This window comes from Lutra lutra, chromosome 13 (assembly GCF_902655055.1).
Source record: "Lutra lutra chromosome 13, mLutLut1.2, whole genome shotgun sequence".
NCBI lineage: Eukaryota > Metazoa > Chordata > Mammalia > Carnivora > Mustelidae > Lutra > Lutra lutra.
In genome coordinates, this window is record NC_062290.1 from 33,634,655 (window position 1) to 33,657,774 (window position 23,120).

The 23,120-nt window shown below is 36.6% G+C and overlaps 1 protein-coding gene across 8 annotated transcripts in view; it reads left to right on the forward strand.

Moving 5' to 3' along the window:
- The window catches only part of KDM4C (lysine demethylase 4C), a 470,115-nt gene that overhangs the window by 285,992 nt on the left and 161,003 nt on the right, over positions 1 to 23,120 (forward strand). For 4 of the 8 annotated variants that reach the window (XM_047699136.1, XM_047699137.1, XM_047699138.1 and 1 more), the window contains exons 13-16: positions 16,796 to 16,802; positions 18,258 to 18,444; positions 20,497 to 20,710; positions 22,632 to 22,708. In XM_047699136.1, the coding sequence (XP_047555092.1) occupies positions 16,796 to 16,802; positions 18,258 to 18,444; positions 20,497 to 20,710; positions 22,632 to 22,708 (485 nt within the window). The remainder of the gene's footprint in view (positions 1 to 16,795; positions 16,803 to 18,257; positions 18,445 to 20,496; positions 20,711 to 22,631; positions 22,709 to 23,120) is intronic. The other 4 variants (XM_047699135.1, XM_047699139.1, XM_047699140.1 and 1 more) reach the window with 1 other exon arrangement.

Consider the following 23,120-nt stretch of genomic DNA (forward strand, 5'->3'; position numbering starts at 1 on the left):
AAAACCATACCTTAAAGTCCTATAATTTTTTTTCTGTTTTGTACTTTTGAACACACCTTTACAAACCTTTGAAACTCAGCAATTCATAGAATCATTAAAATTCAGTTTGTATACAGATTATTAAGTAGTCTGTATAGGAACAATAAAGTTCCCAACTTTGAATTTGTTTGTTTGAGTAGTTCATTTATGCCCTTGTTCCTCTCCCCTCAGCCTCCTCCCCCAACAACTTCTTCCAGGACATTTGAAACCATATATAATGCCTCCCAGGACTGAGATTTTGCTCAAGTACCTGAAAGATAACAGATGCTGCTCTGCTCTTCATAGCAGAGAATAATGCTCTACCAGCCAAAACACAGCACTGGCACATAGCCCTAGCAGCAGAATGCTTGTGGTGACTGGTAAAGGGACAATCATACTGTAGTAGAGTAGATGGCTTTTCCCATCTGTTGGATTCCATCAGTAAGTCCTGGCAATAGCCCTTCAACAATGGCCCAAATGTTTTTCTGTTGAGAAATCTACTTGCACCTAGTAAGCATAATTTGTTTGAAAAGACGGTACGGAGGAGTGAATAAATCTGACATACATCTGCTTTAAAACTGTTTTCCCCAGTTCATAGGAGCTACCTAATCTTATTTTGACTACAGGGTTTTTTTTTAACGTTAAAAGTTGCATATTTTTTAACTACAAAAACTTACAAACCCCCTTTCCTTTATTCCACACTTTTAAATGTATTTCACAGAATTGACATCATATAGTTTTGTATGTATATTTTAAATTTATTAATGGAATATTCCTTTAATATTATGTTACATATGTATTCATATTTATTATATTTCAATAATGCTCTTTACCCTTTTTAGGGGTACCTGGGTGGTTCAGTTGGTTAAAGGCCTGACTCTTGATCTTAGCTCAGGTCTCGATCTCAGGGCTGTGAGTTCAAGCCTTGCATTGCGCTGCATGCTAGGCATGGAGCCTAGTTAAAAACAAAAAAAAAACCCACAAAACATCCTTTCTAATGGTGACATAATATGGCCACGCCATAATTTATTTATATATTTCTAAATGAGCACTTTTGGGAGGGTACTTTTTGTAAAGGAGATTAATCTTTTTTATTATCATAGATAATATTTAGTGATGTTTTTGAATGAATGGCAGAATAAAGGCTTTTTTTTCTCTGAAAACATGGATCTTTTGATAGAAATGTTTATATAATGAAGGTAATTGGGTACCTATGTAGATTGGCCCTTCCTGTTCCAATTTGTCTTGTCATGTTAAAATTTAATATTTAGGGCATATATTTTAGATAATTTTCTGGATGATGTTTGCAAAGATTATGCAGATTCATGAGTAAATGCTGGAGACCTAGAAGGAAAGGAACCATCATCTGTTGAAGCCCTAGGTTTTCCATAGTAATGGGTAGCACCAGTATTGTGGCTGGTATTTCATATAACCTTTTGGGGAACCTTGTAATTTAGAAAATCTTATGCTCATTTTGCAAATGAATAAATAGCCAGCATCAGATGTGCTATTGGCCCTCAGACTTTATAGTTACATACTGACAAGACACATTCTAGTTATCCCTTTGTGACTGGATTCAATCTTTGAAAAACATTGTTTATGGTCTAGAGGAGAGGGCCAGTACTCCAAGTGCAAATACTTCTGACAGCAAATGTGTGGGTCATTTTTCCCAGTGAGGTGATTTCCTTAACTCCCCGAACACCAATTGGGTGTACTACAATTTAGTTCATTTTTGATACTAACAACTCAGAGTCAACACAGCCCCCACAAATTAAGGGCTCAGTGCCACAAGATGCCTCCACTTTAGACACCAATTTCAAGTCTTTACTCCTGATCAGTGTGCTCTAAAGTCTGGGGTTTCCTGTAACTCCCTTCTCAGGTTTGATCATTTGCTGGAATGGCTTACAGAACTCAGGGAAACACTTGACGTTTACTGGTTTACAACTCAGGAACAGCCAAAAAGAAGGAGTGTATAAGGCAAGGTATGGGGTGGGGGAATAAGTGCAGAACATTCATGCCTTCATGCCCTGAAGCTCTCTGAACCCTGTTGTTCAAGGTTTTGTTTTTGTTTTTGAATTCAAGTATAGCTAATGTACAGTGTTATATTAGTTTCAGGTGTATGATATAGTGATGCGGTAATTCTGTACATTACTGAGTGCTCATCATGATAAGTGTACTCTTAATCCCCTTCACCTATTTCACACATTTTCCCACCTCCCTCCCTCCCCTCTGATAATCATCAGTTTGTTCTCTGTAGGTAAGATTCTGTTTCTTGGTTTGTTTTTATTTCCCTTTTTCATTGGTTTTGTTTCCTAAACTTCATGTATGAGTGAAATCATATGGTATTTGTCTTTCTCTAACTGACTTATTTCACTTACCGTTATATTCTCTAGATCCATCCATGTCATCGCAAATGGCAAGATTTCATTCTCTTTTTTTAATGACTGAGTAGTATTCCATTGTGTGTGTGTGTGTGTGTGTGTGTGTGTGTGTGTGTGTGTGTGTATACAACTTCTTTATCCATTCATCTATCCATGGACGCTTGTCCTTCTTCCATATTTTGGCTATTGTAAATAGTGCTGCAATAAACATAGGGGCATATATCTTTTCAAATTAGTGTTTTCATATCCTTTGGGTAAATATTCAGTAGTAGAATTACTGGATCATGTGTTAATTCTATTTTTAATTTTTTGAGAAATCTCTATACTGTTTTCCTAGAGTGGCTGCATTAGTTTGATTCCCACCAGCAGTGTGTGAGGGTTCCTTTTTCCACATCCTCACCAACACTTGTTTCTTGGGTTTTTGATTTTAGCCATTCTGGCAGGTGTGAGGTGATAGTTCATTGTACTTTTTATTTGCATTTCCCTGATGATAAGTGATGTTGAGAATCTTTTCCTGTGTCTGTTGACCATCTGGATGTCTTCCTTGGAGAAATGTCTGTTTATGTGTTCTGCCCATTTTTTAATTGGATTATTTGTGTTATGGGTGTTCAATAGGATTATATGTGTTAATTGTGTTATGGGTTATGTGTGTTTTATAAGTTCTTTATTTTGGATGCTAACTCTTTATCAGATGTCATTTGCAAATACTTCTTTCATTCAGCAAATACTTTCATTCATTCTTTTAGTTTTGTTGATTGTTTCTTTTGCTGGGTAGAAGCTTTTTATTTTGATGGAGTTCTAATAGTTTATTTTTTGCTTTTGTTTCCCTTGCCTCAGGACACCTATCTAGAAAAATGTTGCTACGCCAATGTCAAAGAAATTACTGCCTGTGCTTTCCTCTAGGACTTTTATGGTTTTGATTCTTATTTTTAGGAACTTAGTCCATTTTGCATGTATGACTTTTATGGGGGCTTGATTGTCCACATGGTTGAATAAAACATCATCAATTGGCAATTTAACTTAATCTCCAGCCCCTCTCCCCTTCACCAAGGTCAGAGTTGGGGCTGAAATGCCCACCCTCTAATTATTCTTTGGGCTTTCTAGTAACCTTCCCCCCATCTTGGAGCTATCTGGGGGCCCCCAGCTACCAGTCAGTCTTCTTATTAGCATGCAAGACACTTTTATCAATTGTAAGATTCCAGGAGTCTTAGAAGCTCTTATGTCAGGAACTAGGGACTGAGACCAAATATTTCATCCAGTGGTGCTCTTCTCACCCATATCATTTAGAAAATTCCTAAAATTTTGGAAGCTTTCTGTCAGGAACTGGATCAAAGACCAAATATGTTTCTTTTTATATCACAGTATCACAGCAAGTATGATTTTAACAGCAAACATGGAGGATTATTTTGAAGATGTTTTTAAGATACATTGATGAAGGGTGGGGTGAGCTGTAAGCAAGCTGCCTATGAGAGGCTGCTTATTGTGATTTTATCTAAGTGGCAGAAGTGTAGTTGTCTCTTAGTGCTGTCACATATGTAAATCAAATACTCTTGGTTTACCTCTTAATTCTTCTTGAGCACTATTCTTATGTTCTGTGTGCATATCTATCTCTACTATATTTCTCCACAAGCTTTTATTTCTGCCAGAAATATTCAGAATTAGAGGTTTAGTTTGGTTTCTTAGGTATAAGTCAGAAAAATTTTATTTTTTCATTTTTTGATTTTAAATTTTTAAAAACATTACCGATATTGGGTAATTCCTGTACCCAACATGGGGCTTGAACTCATGACCCCAAAATCAAGACTTGCATGCTACACTGACTGAGCCAACCAGGTGCCCCTAATTTTTAATTTTGTAAGTTTTTAATTCCAGTTAGTTAGCATACTGTTGTTGTGTTGGTTTCAAATGTACAGTATAGAGATTCAACACTTCCATACATCACCAGGTGCTCATCATAACAAGTGCACTCCTTAATCCCTATCACTCATTTGACCCATCCTCCCTGGGAACCATCATTTTCTTCTCTATAAATAAGAGTCTGTTTCTTGGTTTGCCTCTGTCTCTCCTTTTTTTCTCTTTTGCTCCTTTGTTTTTTAAATTCCATATATGAGTGAAACCATTAGGTATTTGTCTTTCTCTGACTTATTTTGCTTAATATAATACACTTTAGCTCCATCCACATTGGTGCAAATGGCAAGATTCCTTTTTTTAAAAGTATTTATTTATTTATTAATATTATTTTTTAATTTATTTTTTATAAATATATAATGTATTTTTATCCCCAGGGGGACAGGTCTGTGAATCGCCAGGTTTACACACTTCACAGCACTCACCATAGCACATACCCTCCCCAGTGTCCATAACTCTACCCCCCTCTCCCAACCCCCCTTCCCCCAGCAACCCTCAGTTTGTTTGGTGAGATTAAGAGTCACTTATGGTTTGTCTCCCTCCCAATCCCATCTTGTTTCATTTACTCTTCTCCTACCTCCTTAACCCCCCATGTTGCATCTCCTCTCCCTCATATCAGGGAGATCATATGATAGTTGTCTTTCTCTGATTGACTTATTTCACTAAGCGTGATACCCTCTAGTTCCATCCAAATGGCAAGATTTCATTTCTTTTGATGGCTGCATAGTATTCCATTGTGTATATATACCACATCTTCTTTATCCATTCATCTGTTGATGGACATCTAGGTTCTTTCCATAGTTTGGCTATTGTGGACATTGCTGCTATAAACATTCGGGTGCACGTGCCCCTTCGGATCACTACGTTTGTATCTTTAGGGTAAATACCCAGCAGTGCAATTGCTGGGTCATAAGGTAGTTCTATTTTCAACATTTTGAGGAACCTCCATGCTGTTTTCCAGAGTGGTTGCACCAGCTTGCATTCCCACCAACAGTGTAGGAGGGTTCCCCTTTCTCCGCATCCTCGCCAGCATCTGTCATTTCCTGACTTGTTAATTTTAGCCATTCTGACTGGTGTGAGGTGATATCTCATTGTGGTTTTGATTTGTATTTCCCTGATGCTGAGGGATGTGGAGCACTTTTTCATGTGTCTGTTGGCCATCTGGATGTCTTCTTTGCAGAAATGTCTGTTCATGTCTTCTGCCCATTTCTTGATTGGATTATTTGTTCTTTGGGTGTTGAGTTTGCTAAGTTCTTTATAGATTTTGGACACTAGCCCTTTATCTGATATGTCGTTTGCAAGTTTCTTCTCCCATTCTGTCAGTTGTCTTTTGGTTTTGTTAACTGTTTCCTTTGCTGTACAAAAGCTTTTGATCTTGAAGAAATCCCAATAGTTCATTTTTCCCCTTGCTTCCCTTGCCTTTGGCGATGTTCCTAGGAAGACATTGCTGCGGCTGAGGTCGAAGAGGTTGCTGCCTGTGTTCTCCTCAAGGATTTTGATGGATTCCTTTCTCACATTGACGTCCTTTATCTCTTTTGAGTCTATTTTCTTGTGTGTTGTAAGGAAATGGTCCAGTTGCATTTTTCTGCATGTGGCTGTCCAATTTTCTTAACACCATTTATTGGAGAGGCTGTCTTTTTTCCATTGAACATTCTTTCCTGCTTTGTCAAAGGTTAGTTGACCATAGAGTTGAGGGTCTATTACTGGGCTTTCTATTGTGTTCCATTGATCTATGTGTGTGTTTTTGTGCCAGTACCATACTGTCTTGATGATGACAGCTTTGTAATAGAGCTTGAAGTCCAGAATTGTGATGCCACCAACTTTGGCTTTCTTTTTCAATATTGCTTTGGCTATTCGAGGTCTTTTCTGGTTCCATATAAATTTTAGGATTATTTGTTCCATTTCTTTGAAAAAAATGGATGGTACTTTGATAGGAATTGCATTAAATGTGTCGATTGCTTTAGGTAGCATAGACATTTTCACAATATTTGTTCATCCAATCCAGGAGCATAAAGCATTTTTCCATTTCTTTGTGTCTTCCTCAGTTTCTTTCATGAGTACTTTATAGTTTTCTGAGTATAGATTCTTAGCCTCTTTGGTTAGGTTTATTCCTAGGTATCTTATAGTTTTGGGTGCAATTGTAAATGGGATGGACTCCTTAATTTCTCTTTCTTCTGTCTCGTTGTTGGTGTAGAGAAATGCATCTGATTTCTGTGCATTGATTTTATATCCTGACACTTTACTGAATTGTACAAGTTCTAGCAGTTTTGGAGTGGAGTCTTTTGGGTTTTCCACATATAGTATCATATCATCTGCAAAGAGTGATAGTTTGACTTCTTCTTTGCTGATTTGGATGCTTTTAATTTCCTTTTGTTGTCTGATTGCTGAGGCTAGGACTTCTAGTACTATGTTGAATAGCAGTGGTGATAACGGACATCCCTGTCGTGTTCCTGACCTTAGCGGGAAAGCTTTCAGTTTTTCTCCATTGAGAATGATATTTGTGGTGGGCTTTTCATAGATGGCTTTGATAATACTGAGGTATGTCCCCTCTATCCCTACACTTTGAAGAGTTTTGATCAGGAAGGGATGCTGTACTTTGTCAAATGCTTTTTCAGCATCTATTGAGAGTATCATATAGTTCTTGTTCTTTCCTTTATTAATGTATTGTATCATAGTGATTGATTTGCAGATGTTGAACCAACCTTGCAGCCCTGGAATAAATCCCACTTGGTCGTGGTGAATAATCCTTTTAATGTACTGCTGAATCCTATTGGCTAGTATTTTGGTGAGAATTTTTGCATCTGTGTTCATCAAGGATATTGGTCTGTAGTTCTCTTTTTTGATGGGATCCTTGTCTGGTTTTGGGATCAAGGTGATGCTGGCCTCCTAAAATGAGTTTGGAAGTTTTCCTTCTGTTTCTATTTTTTTGGAACAGTCTCAGGAGAATAGGAATTAGTTCTTCTTTAAATGTTTTTTAGAATTCCCCCAGGAAGCCGTCTGGCCCTGGGGTTTTGTTTGTATGGAGATTTTTGATGACTGTTTCAATCTCCTTACTGGTTATGGGTCTGTTCAGGTTTTCTGTTTCTTCCTGGTTCAGTTGTGGTAGTTTATATGTCTCTAGAAATGCCTCCATTTCTTCCAGATTGTCAAATTTGTTGGTGTAGAGTTGTTCATAGTATGTTCTTATAATTGTCTGTATTTCTTTGGTGTTAGTTGTGATCTCTCCTCTTTCATTCATGATTTTATTTATTTGGGTCCTTTCCCTTTTCTTTTTGATAGGTCTGGCCAGGTGTTTATCAATCTTATTAATTCTTTCAGAGAACCAGCTCCTAGTTTCGTTGATTTGTTCTGTCATTTTTTTGGGTTTCTATTTCATTGATTCCTGCTCTGATCTTTATGATTTGTCTTCTCCTGCTGGGTTTAGGGTTTCTTTCTTGTTCTTTCTCCAGCTCCTTTAGGTGTAGGGTTAGGTTGTGTACTTGAGACCTTTCTTGCTTCTTGAGAAAGGCTTGTACCGCTATATATTTTCTTCTCAGGACTACCTTTGCTGTGTCCTTCAGATTTTGAACCGTTGTGTTTTCATTATCATTTGTTTCCATGAATTTTTCAATTCTTCTTTAATTTCCTGGTTGACCCATTCATTCTTTAGAAGGATGCTGTTTAGTCTCCATGTATTTGAGTTCTTTCCAAATTTCCTCTTGTGATTGAGTTCTAGCTTCAGAGCATTGTGGTCTGAAAATATGCAGGGAATGATTCCAATCTTTTGATACCGGTTGAGACCTGATTTAGGACCCAGGATGTGATCTGTTCTGGAGAATGTTCCATGTGCACTAGAGAAGAATGTGTATTCTGTTGCTTTGGGATGAAATGTTCTGAATATATCTGTGATGTCCATCTGGTCCAGTGTGTCATTTAAGGCCTTTATTTCCTTGTTGATCGTTTGCTTGGATGATCTGTCCATTTCAATGAGGGGAGTGTTAAGGTCCCCTACTATTATTGTATTATTGCTGATGTGTTTCTTTGATTTTGTTATTAGTTGGTTTATATAGTTGGCTGCTCCCATGTTAGGGGCATAGATATTTAAAATTGTTAGATCTTCTTATTGGACAGACCCTTTGAGTATGATATAGTGTCCTTTCTCATCTCTTATTATAGTCCTTGGCTTAAAATCTAATTGATCTGATATAAGGATTACCACCCCTGCTTTTTTCTGATGTCCATTAGCATGGTAAATTGTTTTCCACCTCCTCACTTTAAATCTGGAGGTGTCTTTGGTTCTAAAATGAGTTTCTTATAGGCAACATATAGATAGATTTTGTTTTTTTATCCATTCTGATACCCTGTGTCTTTTGATTGGGGCATTTAGCCCATTAACATTCAGGTTAACTATTGAGAGATACGAATTTAGTGCGATTGTATTGCCTGTAAGGTGATTGTTACTGTATATTGTCTCTGGTCCTTTCTGATCTACTACTTTTAGGCTCTGTCTTTGCTTAGAGGACCCCTTTCAATATTTCCTGTAGAGCTGGTTTGGTGTTTGCAGATTCTTTCAGTTTTTGTTTGTCCTGGAAGCTTTTTATCTCTCCTTCTATTTTCAATGATAGCCTAGCTGGATATAGTATTCTTGGCTGCATGTTTTTCTCGTTTAGTGCTCTGAATATATCATGCCAGCTCTTTTTGGCCTGCCAGGTCTCTGTGGATAAGTCCGCTGCCAAAATAATATTTTTACCATTGTATGTTACAGGCATCTTTTCCTGGGCTGCTTTCAGGATTTTCTCTTTGTCACTAAGACTTGTAAATTTTACTATAAGGTGACGGGGTGTGGACCTATTCTTGTTGATTTTGAGGGGGGTTCTTTGAACCTCCTGGACTTTGAGGCTTGTTCCCTTTACCATATTAGGGAAATTCTCTCCCATAATTCTCTCCAATATACCTTCTGCTCCCCTCTCTCTTTCTTCTTCTTCTGGAATTCCAATTATTCTAATGTTATTTCGTCTTATGGTGTCACTCATCCCTCGAATTCTCCCCTCGTGGTCTATTAGCTGTTTGTCCCTCCTTTTCTCAGCTTCTTTATTCTCTGTCATTTGGTCTTCTTTATCACTAATTCTTTCTTCTGCCTCATTTATCCTAGCAGTGAGAGCCTCCGTTTTTGATTGCACCTCATTAATAGCTTTTTCGACTTCAACTTGGTTAGATTTTAGTTCTTTTATTTCTCCAGAAAGGGCTTTTATATCTCCCGAGAGGGTTTCTCTAGTATCTTCCATGCCTTTTTTGAGCCCGGCTAGAACCTTGAGAATTGTCATTCTGAACTCTAGATCTGACATAGAACCAATGTCTGTATTGATTAGGTCCCTAGCCTTTGGTACTGCCTCTTGTTCTTTTTTTTTGTGGTGAATTTTTCCGCCTTGTCATTTTGTCCAGATAAGAGTATATGAAGGAGCCAGTGAAATACTAGAAGGGTGGCAACAACCCCAGGAAAATATGCTTTAAATAAATCAGAAGAGATCCCAAATTGTGAGGGGGGAGAAAGGGGATAAAAAGAGGTTCAGAAAAAAAAAAAGAAACAATTAAAAAAAAAAAGAAAACAAATAATGAAAAAATATAAAAAAGAAAATATATATATATTAGATAAACTAGTTAAAAAACGTTAAAAAAGAAAAGGGTAAAAGTTAAAAAAACATTTTAGCAGGGGAAGCGAAAATAATTGAAAAAAAAATTAAATTAACTGCAAGACTAATGAATCATGGGGAGAAAGACATGAGTTCTGTGCTTTGCCTTCTCCTCCTCTGTAATTCCGCTGCTCTCCTTGGTATTGAACCTGCACTCCTTGGTAGGTGAACTTGGTCCCGGCAGGATTTCTTGCTTATCAGGGAGGGGCCTGTTGGAGTGATTCTCAAGTGTCCTTCCCCCAGGCGGAATTGTACTGCCCTTACCAGGGGCTGGGCTGAGTAATCAGCTCAGGTTTGCTTTCGGGAGCTTTTGTTCCCTGAATGCTCTCTGTAGTGTTCCGGAGGACGGGAATGAAGATGGCAGCCTTCCAGTCTCCAGCCCGGAGGAGCTGAGAGCTCGGGGCCCCACTCCTCAGTGCACCCTCAGAGAATAATGCCCAATCACTGCCATATCCCTGGCCTTCGGCTGCGCTCCAAGCTCACCCAGCCTGCGACCCGTTCAAGGTAACCCTGAGCTGAGAGCTCACTCCTCAGCTCTGTCTCTGTAGCCAGCTTTCCCGCTCTAATACCTGCAAGCTCTGTGACACTCAGACACCCCCAGTCCTTCTGTGATTCTGCGGGACCTGGGGCCATGCTGACCCTGCATGGGCTTCACCCCCGTTTAGCCTCTGGAACGATGTCCCTAAGCGGAACAGACTTTTGAAAGTCCTGATTTTGTGCTCCGTTGCTCTGCCGCTTGCCGGGAGCCGGCCCCTCCCCTTCAGTCTATCTTCCCGTCGCTTTGGATTCACTTCTCTGCCAGTCCTACCTTTAGAAAGTGGTTGATTTTCTGTTTCTAGAATTGCTTTTCTTTTTCTCTTCGATCTCCCGTTGGATTTGTATGTGTTTGCTATCTTTAGATAAGCTATCTAGCTGATCTCCTGCTACCTGATGTAGTCTCAGCCTGCTACTTCTCCGCCATCTTGACTCCTCCCCAAGATTCCAGTTTTTTAATGGCTGCATAATAGTCCATTGTGTGTATTTATATACTACAACTTCTTTGTCCGTTCATCAGTTGATGACATTTGTGCTCTTTCCATAATATGGCTATTGTTCATAATGCTGCTATTTATTAACATCGGGATACATATGTCCTTTTGAATCAGTATTTTTGTATCCTTTGGGTAAATACCTAGTAGTATGATTGCTGGATCTTAGGGTAGTTCTATTTTTATCTTTTTGAGGAATCCCTTTTTGTTTTCCAAGTGGCTTGACCACTTTGCCTTCTCACCAGTAGTACATGAGGGTTCCTTTTCCTCCACATCCTTGCTATTTCTTGTGTTTTTTATTATAACCACTGACAAGTGTGAGACACATCAGTGTAGTTTTATTGCATTTCCCTGATAGTAAATGATTATGAACATCCTTTCCTGTGTCTGTTGGCCATCTGGATGTCTTCTTTAGAGAAATGTCTGTTCATGTCTTCTGCCCACTTTTTTTTTTTTAAGTTGGATTATTTGTGTTTTGGGTGTTGAGTTTTATATGATCTTTATATATTTTGGTTACTAATACTTTATCAGATATGTCATTTGCAGATATCTTTTCCCAATCTATAGGTTACCTTTTAGTTTTATTGATTATTTGCTGTGCAGAAGCTTTTTATTTTGTGTAGCACCAATAGTTTATTTTTGCTTTCATTTCTCTTTCCTTAGGGGACCTATCTAGAAACACATTGCTATGGTTGATGTCAGAGAAGTTACTACCTGTGCTATAGGATTTTTATGATATTGGGTCTCACATTTAGGAATTTAATCATTTTCAATTTATTTTTGTGTATGGTGTAAGAAAGTGATTCATTCTTTTGAATGTTGCTGTCCAGTTTTCCAGCACCATTCTTTGAAGAGACTGTCTTTTTCCCATTGGATATTCTTTCCTGCTTTGTCTAACATTAATTGACTGTATAATTGTGGATTTATTTCTGGGCTTTCTACTCTGTTCTTTTGATCTCCATATCTATTTTTTTGTGGCAGTACCATACTGTTTTGATTACTACAACTTTGTAATATGACTTGAAGTCTAGAATTGTGATGCCTCCAGGTTTTCCTTTCTTTTTCTTTCCTTCCCTCCCTCCTTCCTTCCTCCCTCCTTCCCTCCCTCTTTCTTTCTTTCCCTTTCTTTCTTTCTTCTTTCTTTCTTTCTTTCTTTCTTTCTTTCTTTCTTTCTTTCTTTCTTTCTTCCTTCTTAGTTTCGTTCATTGTCTTTTTCAAGATTGCTTTGGTCATTTGAGGTCTTTTGTGCTTTCATACACATTTTAGGATTGTTTGTTCTAGGTCTATGAAAAATGCTGTTGGTGTTTTGATAAGGATTGCATTAAATGTGTAAAGTGTTTTGGGTAGTATAGACAATTTAACAATACTTGTTTTTCCAGTCCATAAGCAGGAAATATCTTTCCATTTTTTTGTGTCATCTTCAGTTTCTTTCCTCAGTGTTTTATACTTTTCAGAGTACTAGTGTTTCACCTCTTTGGTTAGGTTTATTCCTAGGTATCTATTTTTTTTTTTTTTTGCTCTAATTATAAATGACATTGTTTTCTTAATTTTTCTTTCTGCTGCTTCATTATTGGTTTATAGAAATGCAACAGATTTCTCTACATTGATTTTGTATCCTCTGGCTCTATAGAATTTATCAGTTCTAGCAGTTTTTTGATGAAGTCTTTTGGGCTTTCTACATCGAGTATCATATCTGCCAATAGTAAAAGTTTGACTTCTTCCTTGCCAATTTTGGTATGTTTTATTTACTTGCTTTTGTTGTCTGATTGCTGTGACCAGAACTTCCAATACTATGTTGAACAAAGGGCTGAAACTGGACTTCCTTGTCTTGTTCCTGACGTTAGGGAAAAGGCTCTCCATTTTTCCCCATTGAGAATGATGTTGGTTGTGGTTTTTTCATAGATGGCCTTTATTATGTTGAGGTATGTTCCTTCTAAACCTACTTTGTTGAGGGTTTTTAACATGAACGGATGTTGTACTTTGTCAAATACTTTTTCAGTGTTTGTTGAAATGATCATATGGTTCTTACTCTTTCTCTTATTGATGTGATGTATCACACTGATTGATTTGTGAATATTGAACCACGCTTGCAACCCAGGAATAAATCCCACTTGGTTGTGGTGAATGTTTTTTTTTTTTTTTAAAGATTTTTTATTTATTTATTTATTTGACAGAGAGAGAGCACAAGCAGGCAGAGAGGCAGGCAGAGAGAGAGGAGGAAGCAGGCTCCCTGCTGAGCAGAGAGCCCGATGCGGGGCTCGATCCCAGGACCCTGAGATCATGACCTGAGCCGAAGGCAGCGGCTTAACCCACTGAGCCACCCAGGCGCCCCTGGTGAATGGTTTTTAAATGTATTGTTGGATCCTGTTTGCTAGTGTTTTGTTGGGAACTTTTGCATCCATGTTCATCAGAGATATTGGCCTATAGTTCTCTTTTTTTTCTCGTGTCTTTATGTAGTTTGGTATCAGGGTAATGCTGGCCTCATAGAATGAATTTGGAAAGTTTTCCTTCCTCTTCTATTTTTGGAATAGTTTGGGAAGAATAGATATTGACTATTAAATTGTCATTAATTATTATTAACTATAAATATTAAATTAATAGATATTAATTAATAATTAAATTAATTAATATTGATTAATAATTAAATTTCTTTTTATTATATTCAGTTTTATTATGTTCAGTTAGCCAACACTGTAGTGTTCAGTGATTCATTAGTTGCATATAACACCCAGTGCTCATCAGAACATGTGCCCTCCTTACCCATCTTAACTGTTTTTTAAATGTTTGGTAGAATTTGGCTGTGAAGTCACTGGACCTAGACTTTTGTTATTGGGAGTTTTTTGACTACTGATTCAATTTCTTTGCTGGTAATCAGTCTGTTCAAATTGTCTATTTCTTCCTGTTTCAGTGTTGGTAGTTTATACGTTTTTAGGAATTTATCCATTTCTTCTAAGTTGTCCAATTTGTGGGCATATAGTTTTTCACAATATTCTCTTATAATTGTTTGTATTTCTGTGGTGTTGGTTGTTATTTCTCCTCTCTCATCTGTGATCTTCTTTATTTGGGTCCCCTCTCTCTTTTTTTCTTGATAAGTCAGGCTAGAGGTTTATCAGTTTTATTATAATTTTGTTAACGAACCAGTTCCTGGTTTCATTGATCTGTTCTACTATATTTTTAGTTTCTATATAATTTACTTCCACTCTAATCTTTATTATTTCCTTCCTTCTGCTGGTTTTAGGTTTTTGTTATTCTTTTTCTAGGTCCTTTAGGTATAAGGTTAAGTGGTTTATTTGAGATTTTTTCTTACTTCTTGAGGTAGGCCTGTATTGCTATAAATCCCCCTTAGAACTGCTTTTGTTGCATCCTGAATGTTTTGGACTGTTATGTTTTCATATTGATATGTTTCTATGTACTGTTTTAGTTCTCTTTTTGTTACCTGGTTAACTTAACTTCTATGTATTTGTGGTCTTTCCAGACTTTTTATTGGGGTTGATTTCTATTTTTATAGCATTGTGATCAGAAAAGATGTGTGGTATAACTTCAGTCTTTTTTAATTTGTTGAGGTTTGTTTGTTATGGCAGTAACATTTTCAACAGGTTACTTCAGTATATTTATCCAAGGTAGTATGTCTGTTCCCCATTCCCCATTATAGTAGTGGTCGTTAGGGAGCTGGACATCCTTCATTGGAGGCCACCTAAGCCATTGCTTACATTTCCTTATTCAGGACAAAGTTCCTGAGAACATGGTGTCTAGAGCTGTGTTATAACCTGCTTCTACGAATTCTATATAAGAGCTTATGTAAATTTAAGGAACTACTTTGTGTTATGCTCCTGCTTTTCTTAACTGTATTTTATTCACTATAGAGTAATGGGAACATTTTTGTGAGTTTAGATTGCCTTCATGAATGCACCAGCTCATTTTTGTGAGTTTAGATTGCCTTCATGACTCACCAAGAAAAAAGAAAATGAAGTTCTATTGACATAGAATTTGTTTCCTACTATAGCTAACAAAACTTACAGACCTTAATGAAGGAACTGAGAGGAAAGTATGCCTTTTTCCAGTATTGACTTGTTTTCTTTTTGTGTAAGTTTCACAAATTGATTAAGGAAAGCAGTTTACAAAATTCTTGCCTGGCTGTGAGAACAGAGTCTGCACTAGCTTTGTTATGGCTGTATTTGTTCAACAGTAACTCTGTGGTACTAATATTTTTGATGAATGTTATATAGTCATGTGTGGGTTAATGATTCTCAACCTTTTTGTTCTCAGGAACCCCATGCCCTTAAATGTTTTGATGACCCCAAAGAGGTTTCATTTGATCTTATCATGTCCTTTCCCTTCTTTTTCTTTTTCCCTTCCCTTTCTATGGGTTCACCTTATCAATACTTATTGACTGGAAGTTAGAATAGGAAACATTTTAAAAGTATTAGTTCATTTAAAAGTAGCAATAATAAATTCATAAATAGTTATAATTTTTTTCATAAAAAAAAAATCTCCAATCATAAAAAACAAAGAGAGGAGTGGCATTGTTTCACATTTTTTTCCCCAAAGGTATTTAATATTAGATTTAATGAAAATAATTGGATTCTTATATCTGTTTCTACATTCAGTGTGCTGCATTATGTTCTGGTTGAAGTATGTGAAGAAAGTCCAGCTTCACATAGATATGTTCTTGGAAGGGGTAAAATATTTTAATAATCTTTTCAGATAATTATAGGTATTCTCCTTTGACACTACACCAAAGTCGGCATGTGTTAGTTTTTTAAAGATTAAAGATGCAATGTGGAATCTGAAATCACATCAATGAACTCTTTGTACTCTAGTAAGCTCAAGATTCACTGGTCTGTCTTGCACTTTGAGCAACTCTTCTACACATGCATGATTTTAGAACATTATGCATTTGTAAACATACCCGAATTGTATAGGTCTCTTTATATAATATTTAAAAATTATATTTGATATTATCACTTCAGTCCCATCAGAAACAGCTTTAAATATTGGGAAGCTGTCAAGGTTACAATAGTGGAAAAATATTTTCCAGAATTCTAAGTTAATTGTAAGCTTGATTTGCCACTGTCAACAAATACTCTGAATGTTTTTTTTTTTTTTTATTAAAGTGACAGGCTTTCTCTGTTCACTTTCATGAAAATTCAAATATATCTATTAATATATATTCATTCATTCATTCATATATGAATATATATTCATTCGTCTATCCATTCATTCATTCATTTATGGGAAGAGAAAGGGTGGGGAGGGGCAGAGAGAATCTTAAGCAGGCTCTGTGTGCAGCCTAGAGCCTGATGCGGGACTGGACCTCACAAGCCCAAGATTATGATCTGAGCTGAAAGCAGAGTTGGATGCTTAACTGACTGAGCCACCCAGGCACCCTGAACTAATTTGATGGTTAAAAAATGTAAGAATCTATTTCTATTACATGGCATGTTTTAAAATACATCGTGTTGTGAGATAATTGTGTACTAATGAAAGTACAGTGATGCATTTAGAGGTTCATTAGTCAACTCTAGTTGAAGAAAGGGAGGAAGAGAGGAAATTCCTAGGCATAGTTATGCCAAATGTCAAAACATTTAAAAGCTGCAATAGAAAAAATATTTTCCTCTTCTGTATATTGGAAGTGGAAGTATTTGCCCTCCTTTACTTTTTTGTTGTTAGGGATTTCAGAACTAAATAGTATTTCCTGTATTCCTAAAAATGTTTTGAGAACTACCCACATTAACTTATGACCAACCAAAGGGTTCATTTATCTTGTGTGTTTTAACCTTTTATAATAAAGCAAGTGATATGATAAATCGATTATATGTCAGGAAGAGGGAGTAGCTGTTCAAACCTAAAGGATTTCTTTTTGTTTAGATCCATTTTTAGTATGTATGTGGGAGAGGTTAGCTTGTGAGTTAAGGACTTAATGGTATTTCAAATTCCCGGTCAGCTCTTCAACTCCTGTCTTTCATTTGTCAAATCTAAGTCTTCATAGGTAGCCTTCTATTCTGTATTGTAGGGAGACTGAGGGGGAAGCAGTGTGCGTTTGTTTAGTGGTAGATTACTTCCTTGCAAATATAGGCTAAGGTTCTTACCTTTTGTTTTTAAACACTGCCTGGCTGAGTACTAAGCATTTTCCATTATTGATAATAGTAATAATAATAATAATACCACCACTGCCAACATGGAAGCAGGAACATTACCTTTCACTCAGTTGGCATTTCACTCAGATGTCTTTTGAGTTCTTTTCAGCTTCATTTAGCTCTTCTTATTTTTCCATCTCAGCAAATCTGTTTTGACTTTTTTAAAACAGGTAAGTCAACAAGGTAAGGGCTGGAGCACACTGATTCACAGAAACACCTGTGCTTGGTACTTGAGGACATTGCTCCACAGTATTTATTTGTTAGACTATGACAGCTAGTAGTGAGGAGTTTTAGAATGTGTCACAGCTGTAGATGTTAAGTACTAGATGTAGCTGTGATTGCTGTCACCTCTTCTGATATACTGTCCGCTACTATAGGCATTAAGATTTTTTTTTTCTTTTAACCTGTTATGTCTTTCTGTATTTTTCTGGCCTTCTATAAAATGTTGTAAAGTAATATTTTTGTGGAGTAGATCTCTGCCTCTTGCATGTTAATAGATATACATGTTTAAGAGATTTGACCCTCTGGGAGTATTATCTTAACAAGTAAGAGTTGAATAAAAATTATTTTTCATATTTATGTAATGGCAGTGTATTGCTTGGCACATGATAGGTACTCTGTAAATGTTATTTGTCATGAATTCTTGAACCCAAAAGTTAATTAAATGAAGTTCAATTAATACATTTTTATTAAGCCATATGTAGTATTAGGTGAGGAAACTAAAAATATTGGTAAGGCAGTTATTGGGCCAGCGAATTCCTCTGCTAATTGGAAGGAAATTTCACAGATATAAGCTGTTTTACCATGGGAGATGTTAGTGGTAGCAGTAGAAATACAGAAGTAGTGAAATTGCAGGAGGGAGTTATTCCTGGCAGGGATGGGGAGGGTTTCAAAAGGAGGCTCATGGTCTGGCCATCAGATCTGACCTAGCTCTTGAAGATGAAGAGGATAAAAAGGACATTCTTTTTGCTCTGCTTCTCTCAGAATGTATTTGAAAGATAAAATAGGTTTCCTGTCTGACATTAATATCAATGATACTTTGGAATGTTTGCTTCTCTTATAACCAGGGTTGTTTTTCTCTGGGTCCCATGCTCACTGTTTTTACATGCCTTGTTTTGAAGAATTGCCTGAGGTTCCATCAGTAGAGGAGGAAGTGGAAGAAACAGAGTCTTGGGCGAAGCCTTTGGTCCACCTCTGGCAGACAAAGTCCCCAAACTTTGTGGCTGAACAGGAGTATAATACAGCCATGGCCAAAATGGAGCCACACTGTGCCATCTGTGCTCTCCTCATGCCCTACTACAAGGTAATAATGGTGGCAGGGTCACTGCCAGGTTTCTTTACTGCTGCGCTTTCTGTATGACTGTAGAAACACAGGTGAATCATTTTAAGGTATGTGTGTACATGGAAAGGGAGACATCAGTACTTACGTAGCTACATGGCTGTTACAGAATAGCAAACAGAATTTTTGAGTGTTACTAGAAAGCCACTTCTGGTGGTGCTTTATCATTTTAAAATAAGTGATTCATTTGTCAGTCTTGGTTCATTTCAGTCAAGGAGCAGTTCCAACCTTTTTCAGAAAGAAACGCAGAACTTAAAGCTTAACAATAGTAGAAGTTTTGCAAAGAGGGAACTTGGCCTTAGTCTGTTTTGTGTTTGAAAATATCGCTCTCAATAATTGTCAACTCTGGGCCTACATTTAAAATATCTCTCTTTGGGGCGCCTGGGTGGCTCAGTGGGTTGAGCCGCTGCCTTCGGCTCAGGTCATGATCTCAGGGTCCTGGGATCGAGCCCCGCATCGGGCTCTCTGCTCAGCAGGGAGCCTGCTTCCTCCTCTCTCTCTGCCTGCCTCTCTGCCTGCTTGTGATCTCTCTCTGTCAAATGAATAAATAAAATCTTTAAAAAAAAAAAATGTCTCTCTTTATCTTCCCACATGGAACATGTGTAAGATACAGCAGGACTCAATACAAACTGGATTGTTCAGTTCACCCTCATCAGCTAGCTGTACGTAGTATTGTCATCAGCGTTATTCCATATGTCATCCTGATGGCATTTTAGCTCACTGAGGGTCACATTTTCTAACACAAACTCAAAGTGATCTTCAGGAATCTAGTATGGGTGGAACTTTGTGACCTACTTTAAGATACAATATTTTTATAAAGCATATTGATGTGAGCATTGTGTCCTGAGTTATAGTCTCAATAATGGAATCAGAAGTATTTTAAGATTGCTTCTCTTTTAGAGTTCGTGTAAAGTAAGTGCTTTTTTGTTCAGATATTTCAGGGCATGAAATTGGGTGATATGCCACATTTTAGCTTTGAAAATAGAGGAAGTAAACTTAACTCACTTGTCTTTGATGGGCCCTTGTGACTGAGAAACTATTTTCTGTTTAGTCATTGAATGTCTGTGTTTTCTTGGAAAAATTTAACTTTTTATTGACTCTTATTTGTATATCATATTTTGCCTGTGTATTTCCCCAATAATTAAAGAAATTCTCACTAAACTTATAAGATATAGGGAAACTTTTTTTTTTTTTTAAAGATTTTATTTATTTGACAGAGAGAGAGAAGTCACAAGTAGGCAGAGAGGCAGGCAGAGAGAGAGAGGGGAGGAAGCAGGCTCCCTGCGGAGCAGAGAGCCCGACGTGGGGCTCGATCCCAGGACCCTGGGATCATGACCTGAGCAGAAGGCAGAGGCTTTAACCCACTGAGCCACCCAGGTGCTCCTAGGGAAACTTTTTAATATAAGATCTCTGGAGATAAGATAGTTCATTAATTAGAGTTTTAATTAAGCACTAAATGTTTTTCATATATTTTGGTAAAGGATGACAATTTTATTTTGCACATTATATTTCCTTATTTAGTGACATTTGCCAGATCTTTCTGTTTTGAGGTTTTGAAACTTTGTGGTGAAGCAAAACCTTCAAAAATTCTCTAAAAACTGTTGCAAAGATTAAAACTGAGGTTTTTGAAAATACTCCTTCAAGTATAACCAGGTAAAATTTTTAGTAAATGAAATCAAGTCGGCTAACTTAGTGTAAATAAAGAAATAAAAATTCCTCAGAAAAATTGATGCTTTTCCTGAACTATTTATGTAAGAATGTAGTTTTAGCAGGTTATCAACTTTTTCGTACAAGCAGATATACAGAATGTCCTCCTGTTTCTACAGCTTAGCTTCTGGATGGGAGCCCGAAGAGGAACATTGATAAAAAGCTAATAGTTATATCAAGGAAAACAACAGGAAGAACAGAAGCTGGAACTTAGTGAATGGAACAGCTATTAGTGGATTTGAGTGACCAGAACAAATGATGAACTTTTTTGCATGTTTTTCACTCATGTGGGAATATTGTGTTTTTCAGCCAGATAGCAGCAATGAAGAAAATGATTCAAGATGGGAGACAAAATTAGATGAAGTGGTTACTCCGGGAGGAAAGACTAAGCCCCTCATTCCAGAGATGTGTTTTATTTATAGTGAAGAAAATATAGAATATTCTCCGCCTAATGCCTTTCTGGAAGAGGATGGAACAAGTCTTCTGATTTCCTGTGCAAAGTGCTGTGTACGGGTTCATGCAAGTAAATGAATCTCTCATTGATCAATCACTGGCTTTTCAGTGCTTTACATAATCTTTGTTTCTCACCCTTTTGTCCCCTGCCAAATCTATTGAATTGAACTATTGGCATTCTTAATGGTTAGATCATTCTTTCTCACATTTCTTCTGATAAAAGTATAAGTATAATAATCCCTTTTTCTACAGTTTTGTACAGTATCAGTGGAGAGCAATTTTGTTTTGTTTGTTGTACAGATGTGGGGACATTTTGAGGCTCCTTTTGCAAATTTGAATTTTACTTATTTTAAGAGATAGTTTGTAAAAACTTAATTTTAACCTCTGATATTAATTCATGATTATTTTTCTTTGTACTTTTTAAGGAGACATGACTGTTTTTTCAGTGATTTGGGGAATTATTGTTAAATTTAATTATAGAGTTTAATTTTTATTCTTTGGGAGGGTAAGGAAATCTGTGTTGCCTTCCAAGGGGAGACCAGTCATTACATTTGTTTTTCCCTGGGACTGAGATGGTCCTGAGATGGTCCATACCTGCCATAATTTGGTAATTTCACATCATGGGATACATGGCAAATACATAATTTTTTATTTGCCTGCCATGTAACTCCTCTAAAATGTGAAAAGGTAGCTATTTTTTACTGCAAGTCTATTTTAAAGCATTTTAATATTCCAGATCTTGCCAAATCATATGTCATGCTAACATAGTTATGTATGGTCTCTGTAGCACGAATGGTTATAATAGAGGCATTACCTTCTATATTTACCCCAGTTATATTTACCAATCTAACATTAGGGTTGAAATAGTCTTGGTGTCTATCATTTATTGATTGATTAGATACTGTCAGCTTCCCCAGGAGATTTAACATTATGTGTTTGAAATATAGCAACCTTCTTTACTTATATCAATCTGTAACACACACACACATATATACATGTTCACCCTCACATTTTTATAAGTTTATAACAGTCAATGCATCATTTCCCAAGAAAACTGGGATTTAATTTTGATTCCTGAATGTACAAGCTATACAATTTAACTGTAGTATTTCATAAACATGTGCTTGAACTAAACATTTTATAGTCTTGGCTAACTATGATAGGCTTTTCTTTGGTAATTATATTTCTGTTATTTTCTCTTTCACTTAAATGTTATAGAAATTTGATATTAAAAATTACTTCTTTAAATCTTTCAAAGCCCTTTGAAAGGCAGTCAGAGTGACAAATGTTTGTTGGTACTGTATAATTGCTGCTTATATCTGGATCATCAGCTATTGCCTTACATAGTTATTTTGAGTCAGGCATGTATTGAATAGACAAATAGAACTGAAGATACCGCTTCACTAACTGTGAATTGTGCATCCTCTGTCCCTATCACTGAGATTAAAGCTAATTAAGCATAATTTTTGAAATGTAATTTTAAATTATATTAATTTGTAAAATATGTCAAAGTTGATTTATTATATTATTTTAAAGCTTCCCTAAATTTTCTTTCATGAATTGCAGCTTATTTTGAAATACATTTTGTATGAGTAAAGGACAAGGCCCAACAAATTAGAAATTTAATTATTTTGCCCATTCAAGAATTATCAGATAATTATTGTGAGCATTAGTACTGATTGAGACCCATATTCTCATGTTTCCTGAGACTGATATCCTTTTACAAGGCATGAGAACCAAAAGTATCTTTGAAGACAGCCTTGCTTCTGCTTTGTTTTAAGCAATGAGAATCAAAAATGCTATTATGGCACTGGGTATGGTGCATAAACAATGAACTTTGGAACACTGGAAAAAAATAAGATAAAATAAAATTTTTAAAAAATGCTATTATGGTGGGCAGTTGTTCTGATTTTATTTTTTCAGTGCTAAAATATATAATACTACCAAAATGCAAAAGACCTAATTCATGGATCCATACTATTATTTTATAGGTTGCTATGGTATCCCTTCTCACGAGATCTGTAATGGATGGCTATGTGCCCGTTGCAAAAGAAATGCATGGACAGCAGTAAGTGGCCTATTTTAATATATTTTAACCCCTCTGCTCACTCTCTGCACTGTGAAGACATTTAATCTAGCAGTAAGGTAAGGCTGTATGCATGGTTTTGTGTGCACTTACTTCTATACTTAATATTTTTCTGATCTTCTCTTTTCAAATCATCCTATCTAATGGCTCTATTCATCATATAAATATTAAATAAATATCTAAGTGTCACTCCTCTACTCAGGAGCCTACAGAGACTGCCAGTTTATCAGAGCAAGTCTAAAATATTCCTTCATTTTCCTGCCTAGGTCTATTTTGTAGTTTTTGAAAATAAATATTCTAAGTCACACTCAAGGTGAGGATCCTCCCTGACCCCTGACAAAACCATGCTCATACATAACTTTTCCACTGGTATGAGGTCTTTCCCCACTTATTC